Source organism: Nansenia antarctica (genome assembly GCF_963989245.1).
Source record: "Nansenia antarctica genome assembly, chromosome: 1".
Lineage (NCBI taxonomy): Eukaryota > Metazoa > Chordata > Actinopteri > Argentiniformes > Microstomatidae > Nansenia > Nansenia antarctica.
In genome coordinates this window covers 72,247,778-72,255,316 of record NC_137674.1, presented here as the reverse complement: position 1 = coordinate 72,255,316, position 7,539 = coordinate 72,247,778, and the positions used below count along the sequence as shown (strand labels likewise).

Below are 7,539 nucleotides of genomic sequence, written 5' to 3'. Positions count from 1 at the left end.
ACAGGACCACACCCGGTCCAACGGCTCAGGAGGACCTCCACCATCACCCCCCCCCCCCTCATGTCTCAGGTCCCTGCGCTGTCGGGGGTCCGTGTCTGTATGTCCAACCCAGGGACGTCTGTGTGTGTGTGTGAGGGGGGGGCTGGGCAGAGACGACAGGGATGGGATGGCCGGACAAGGTTGTGGTTCTGCAGAGGGAAGCTCAGTTGCAAACCCACTACCCTGGTGCACGCACACGCGCACACACTCACGCGCGCGAATGCACACACACACACACACACACACACACACACTCACACTCACACTCACACTCACACTCACACTCACACTCACACTCACACTCACACACTCACACACTCACACACTCACACACACACACACACACACACACACACACACACACACACACACACTACGGAGAGCTCAGAGCTCGTCGTGGTTCTTGGTCAGGTCCTCTCCATAGTTGGTTGCCTGGCTGCCCACAAACATGTTCCAGTTGTCCAGGATCTCCTCCTTGGTCAGCAGCTCGTCCTGAGGAGACAAGAGAAACACACAGGAGACGTTAACACTAGAACAGCCGTGCCTTTTTACCTACTAAAAGAGCCTACTCTGCCTTTTTTCAATGCTAAGCTGCTATTTACACACAACGACTGTGACTGTTTCTTTTTTATTTTATTTGTTGTTGTTGTTGTTTGTTGTTTCTTTATGTCTGTTATGGGGGGGGAAAATAAGTAAAATAATAAAAAATGTATTCACAAAAAAGTATTAGGTATCAGTCCTGAAGCAGCCTGACGTGGTCATACAGAGACAGTATCAGGCGTGCTGGCTGTGTCTGGTACCTTGTCCTGGTCCGACTCGTACACCAGGTGCCGGGCCTCGGCCTGGGCGTGGTCGTAGTCCTGGGGGAGGATCCAGTGGCGGATCTCGTCCGTATCCATCCTCCCGTCCTTGTTCATGTCCCGGAAGTCGGAGAACTGGTCCCTCTCGGTCCTGACCCAGTCAGGCTCCGGACCGCCCTCCTCATGGGCAAACATGTCCGCTGCAACAACCACCACAGGTGTGTGTTCAGTACAGTACAGTACACACACTGACACTGACACGCACACGCACACTCACACTCACACTCACACTCACACTCACACTCACACTCACACTCACACTCACACTCACACTCACACTCACACTCACACTCACACTCACTCTCACTCTCACTCTCACTCTCACAGGAAATATACCAGGGAATGTTATACTGCAAATAAATCTAATAGTGCAAATAGGCACACTAGGTGAACACTTGATTTGAAGGTCGGGTTATAAACAGCTTGTAAACTATTTGTTTGTAAAATCATAAAACAACTGATTCATGCATTTATTAACATTTAATAAATCTGTATTATGTAGCCGCTATGCATTAATAGCTGCTATGTTATTTTCTTAATTGAAGGGCTAACAAATAACGACGAAAAGAGAATAACAAATAAATCCTGTTTGTAAGACCATCTGAATGAAACCTGACTAAACAATGAGCAGTAGTGAAATTCCTGAGATATGGTCGTGTCACAAGCTCGCGTCACGTGAGATGATACGGAGCTTTCCCAGAACCGCAAACAATTACCGCTTTGAGTCCATAATTAGGGCACAGAGAACACGCGGTTACATGTAGTGTCGGGAACCGTCCCTCTGGGATGCAGTGAAAAACCCAGGAATATACCCACGCCAAAACCTTAGCCGCTAACAACAGCCCATTGTGAGTAGCCACATAGGGATGGCTCCTATTATAACGTTTAAAAGGAAGAATGATATATACAGTACCAGTCAAAAGCTTCACAGTTTTCCACTGACACACACACACACACACCAAGCCGATTGAGAGAATGCCAAGAGTGTCCAAAGCTGTCATCAAAGCTAAAGGTGGCTACATTGAAGAATCTAAAATCTTAAAACATATTCTGATTTGTTTAACACTTTTTTGGTTTCCTACATAATTCCATGTGTTCTTTGATAGTTGTGATGTCTTCAGTATTCATTTACAGACAATAATGAAAAATAAAGAAAACCATTGAATGAGAAGGTGTGTCCAAACTGTTGACTGATACTGTATATGTGCAACACATATTTCGAAATGTGAACAGAAATGTCATCAGAAATGTCGCCGACGAGAGAACTCACAGATATACTCATCCTCGTCCACATGTCCGTCCCCATTCTTATCAATATCCTCCAGGGTTTCCTGCATGCAAACAGAGATGATGATGTCATAAAAGGGGGACAGGAGTGTCAACGGCAGTGGGACTCTCACTGACGGTAATAAAAGATAAACACTCAGCCCCCGGGGGCGATGGCAGTAATGCTACGTGGCTCTGCTTACAGGTGGGCTGGCTGGATGACACTGTGAGTATAGACATGCTGGCCATGCTAACCCAACTACCGACTAGCTACAAGTTCTGAATGCTATTTGAGACACTTGGGGTACATTATATTAAAATGTGACAGCTGTATTAAAGATGTGTGGCCCTGACTCTCTCTCTCACACTCACACTCACACTCACACTCACACTCACACTCACACTCACACTCACACTCACACATCCCCTCTGCTCCAGTGCTATGAACAGGTAAGATGTCCTCGTTGAACCCTACTGCATGTTTAATGGCCACTTAACCTCCAAAGTCAAGCGGGGGTGGCTAATAATAAACAAGAACATATGTTCATAAAAAATATACCACATCATAAATATAGACCACTCTATAGCATGACTGGTCTTCTCTGTATCACATGGGTGTATAGGAGGGTTATTCCTTCGACCAGGCACGGCACAAAAAGCAATAGCTCCTGACTTCCCTCATCGACAACAGCATCTCATAATGCCAAATCTATACCCCCACAACCAACGAGAACAACACTAACCCCCCCCGATATCCGATATGAAATAAAAAGAATTTAACCATGAATAATTCAACCTGTAAAATGGGTATTACAACTTTCATGAACACAGAGGCATAGTGCATTTACGTTCCTGCGTTTGCCACGCGACTGTCCTGTCCTGCCGAATTCATATTTAAAAACTCTGATCTTAAGTGAGGGGGGTTGGTAGTCCCGGAAGGGCCGTTCCCACCCCAAAAAATATATGGCCATAATTTCCGTTGGGCAGAGTTAAAGGTTTCACTAGAGTGAACCCAGCGCAGTGCGCTCATCCTAGTTGATCAGCCGAAGCAGATTTGATAGAAATTCTAAACTGCTCCAAGAATCATAGAACGTTGACCCGAACGGCAAGATACTGAAGGCATATGGCATGAACTGTCTGTACCCCTGGGGTATGTCGACTTCTGATTACAGCTTTGGGTATCTTAACTGTACCTATCTTAACTGTACATATCTTAACATATCTTAACTGTACCTATCTTAACTGTACCTATCTTAACTGTACATATCTTAACTGTACATATCTTAACTGTACCTATCTTAACTGTACATATCTTAACTGTGCCTATCTTAACTGTACATATCTTAACTGTACATAGCTTAGCCCTTGTCCTGTACATATCACACTGTACATATATCTTTACTGTACATATCATATTGATATTCATGCTCATATTTACTTTTGATATTCATTGAACGTATACTGACTTTATATTCATTTGACTTATACTCACTGTGATACAGTATACTGTACCACCATACACTGTCCATACATTCATACTGTACCACCATACACTGTCCATACATTCATACTGTACCACCATACACTGTCCATACATTCATACTATACCACCACACACTGTCCATACATTCATGGCTTCTGCACTATTGCATCTGGTTAGATGCCCAACTGCGTTGTGTTGTCTTTGTACTTGTACTGTTCAATGACAATAAAGTTGAATCTAATCTAATATTCTACTGGTCAGTGTGTGTGTATGTGTGTGTGTGTTTACCAGGACGACGATGTCCTTCATGTGGTCAAACTCCTCCGGGTGGAGGAAGGCGGTGAACTCCTCCCGCCCTGCGGCCAGGTCTCCGTCCATGTCTGCCGCCTTGAAGCGCCTCTCGTCCCGGGGAAGCATCTTCTTAAAGCTGAACTGATCTGTGGCGTCCTCAAACTCCTCTGGGTTAGCTGGGGAGAGAGGAGAGGAGAGGAGAGGAGAGGAGAGGAGAGGAGAGGAGAGGAGAGGAGAGGAGAGGAGAGGAGAGGAGAGGAGGGGAGAGGAGAGGAGAGGGGAGGAGGGGAGAGGAGAGGAGAGGAGAGGAGAGGGGAGGGGAGGGGAGGAGGGGAGAGGAGGAGAGGGGAGGGGAGGAGAGAACTTTATTATTACTTACTTTACTTATTTTACTTTACTCTATTATTGTGATTTTGTATCTTGCGGCAATGCCAATGTTGAAGAACCTAAGCTAAAGATGTTTACTCTTGTGTACTTGTACATTGGATGTAATGAAAGAAATTCTGATCTGTTCTGATCTGATGATCTTACGGGAAATCGCCCAGGACACAGAGATAACTGACCTTCTCTTAGTGATTGTCACAGTACATCTTCTCTGCAATAAAACCTACATAACACTGTCTTGCTTCATAATAACAAAATACAATAGACACAGTCTAACAAACAGGTGACTTCATACCGAGGTAGTAGCCGTAAGTGGCTTGCTTGTACTCGTCCCACGAGATCTTGTTGTCTTTGTTGAGGTCGTAATCAGTCCATACTTTGGCTACGTTCTCGTAGACGTAGCGCTTCTGCACTCGCTTGATCCACGCCTTGAGTTCGGCGGTGGAGATGTAGCTGTCTCCGTTACTGTCTATCCGCTCCACTATCTTACTGTGGGAGAGGGCAGACACACACAGTACAACATTCAATATCATTTGTTTCCAAACCTGTTAAATTATAGGCATAAGATTCTTCTTTAGACAGTTCTTAGATACAACCCGTAGGCCTATCATGAGATACGCCTCAGAGACACTCACTTTTCAACCCCCTTTATGAGTTCACAAATAGCCTAGGCCCACTTTCAGCTTCAGCCTGTTAAAAAAAAAAAAGATATCTTGGGATACGCCTAGATGTTTGCTATGAGAGGCCCCAGTGCGTAAATAATCGGAAGAGTGTGCTTTATTTAGGAAAGAGAGCTTTCCTCAAGTCAGGATAAAGGTATTTATATCTGGATTGCCACGTTGTGATAAAGGACCCTCCCACTCTGAACGCTTCAGGAAAAGGGAACTTTGCGTGAAAAGCGCCAACAACACACGACCCACGCCCATTTCAGCCAACGTGTGTTACATGGTGCCAACATGTCACTTGAAGCCGTGGCGGGGAGGGAAACATAACCCAGTAAAGTAAAGTGTTAGTGAAGTAGACAAGGTTTTTTTTCTTCTTCCAGCCTATAGAAAAAAACACATAGGCAGACACAACGACACGTTGCATAAGAACGCAACACATTTGAACATGACTTGTAGTGGTTTCCTCAACTTTTGTCCGACTTTCTCACAACTCCCCTCTCTCTCACACATCTTGGTTATTTAATGCATTGTGCATAATTAAGAGCTACACAATTATGTCCCCTGCAATGTGTGCGAGCGAATAAGGCACTCAACTGTACTTTTACCGCATAATAACGCACCGTTATATCATGCTGATCTTTGACGTGCCAAACGTCTCAGGCACCACTTGGGTGAAAGTTGTAAAATGTTAATGACCTCAGGGGTATACGGGGGATACACGCAACACGGATGTGGGACTGGTTGTGTACTGTCCCACTAAAAGGCCCTGTACTATTGGACAAGTCAAGTGCGACAATGCGCATAAGAGGTCCCGTCATGAATGTTCATCATGACATCGCAACGTTGACGCAGATGAATGAAGCTGAGTGCCCGAAGTGCTGCACTTAAAAAAATAAAATAAGTGACCATGGATAAAAGTAACATGGGTCTGTTCTCAGAGTGGGGGGGGACCTTACCCAAGTCTTTCCTTGCTCTCCTCTGAGCTGAGCTGGTCAAACGTAGTGGATTCCTCCTTCCCCAGAAAGGCCTCATGGTCGTACTGGTAGCTCTGGTTGTCTTCCTGGGTCCGCGGGGCCAGTTCGGGTTCGTGGTGAACCCGTTCTTTCCTCGCCGTGGGCTTCCCGAGCACCGCACTGGCGCAGAGGAGCATGGCCATGCACATGAGGCCGTCCAGGTCCATCCTGGGGCGATCTGGGGCTGCCTGCCTGGTCCGATCAGCTGTTTCAGAGCGCAGCTATGCAAGCAAGCTGTGATCAACTCACTACAAATGTAGCCGATTTGATTGGAAAACTTAAGCTAGCTGGCTACTACTAGTCTTACTTTGAGGAACAGTAGTGTTGCCGAGACGCAGCGTCCGATCAGATCTTGCACTAAAAGGTCTGGGTGCGTTCACAGGTCACTTCAGCGCAACTCCAAGCCGCATTAGGTCTTATTTTCGTTTCAAACATACCCGGCTGGTTACTATGGGACACACAACAAGGGCACAACCAAACCGAGTAGGGGTTCTTCCCACTTGAAGCCCAGCCATTCGTGTCTACGGTTTCATTTCCAGGCTCAGCCTCGTTCATTGTTAGTGTCTCAGCCATTGGTCCGCGGACTGTCCGTAACACGAGACGAACGTCGGCGCCACGTTGCAAGATGACACGCAAACTCACTCACTGCCGTGCGGATACCGCTGGAGCTGAATTGGGGGGTTGCAAAAAATAGTAAGCCAAACCCTACCCCGCTTCAAGTTCTTTTAATGATAGGCCTACTTCCCTCTATGGTTGAAGAGAGGGAAATATACCAAATATTATCTACACAACAATATCAGTCCACTCATTATCTAAAGTCAACATGCAAAAAGCAATCCATGTTTATTTATTTTGTTATCACTTGCCATGAATAGCACTGAAACACAGATAGGACAAATTGGATCACATAAATTATTCACGTATTTCAATAACAATATGCATTAGCGGAGTCTTGTGTACTCTGGAGACAACTTGCTGCCACTGTCATCCCCAATCCTCCTTACAGGCAGGAGAATATGTATTTTGTCATTAAGCATTAGCATAATCCAACACATGGCACTTTGCTGTTTTGCATAAACTGTACACTGTAGTTTTGGATTATAAGTGGGCCCTGGGGCTAACTGGCCTTTTTATTCAATTAATGAATAGTTCATGTGTTTTAATTAGTCTTGCTCTGTCAATTTGAATCAGTGTGTTGCGGAGAGACAGAGAAATACAGATGTGTTTTCCCAGCAAGATGCCTCCCCCTCCCCTCTTACAGCTACACTGCTGATCTTGATCATTGCAGTTCGATGACACCTTGGAGATATACAAAAAGAAGCTAAAACAAAACTCAGCGTTTCCATGTATCACATTGAGTTACCCTGTTAATGTACTGTACACATTAAACCACCAATAACCTTAAACGTGTCCAATTTCATCCCATTTTTCCTACAGTAGCTCATCAACTTTCTCTTTCACACATCATCTGAATCTCACCAGAACTGGGTTGGGCCATTTAGCTTTAACAAGCATCAGATCAGAAAACTGTAATTAGG

General features: G+C 45.3%; 1 protein-coding gene across 1 annotated transcript; it reads right to left on the bottom strand.

Annotated features, from left to right (window-relative positions):
• Nucleotides 1-400: 400 nt before the first annotated feature.
• rcn1 (reticulocalbin 1, EF-hand calcium binding domain) lies at nt 401-6,284 on the bottom strand. Its single transcript, XM_080550471.1, has 6 exons — nt 5,945-6,284; nt 4,619-4,812; nt 3,937-4,115; nt 2,170-2,230; nt 840-1,039; nt 401-531 (listed from the first exon to the last, which is right to left on the bottom strand). Exons 1-6 carry the CDS (start codon nt 6,166-6,168, stop codon nt 424-426), a joined length of 966 nt encoding a protein of 321 aa, XP_080406597.1. The 5' UTR covers nt 6,169-6,284; the 3' UTR covers nt 401-423.
• Nucleotides 6,285-7,539: the final 1,255 nt, after the last annotated feature.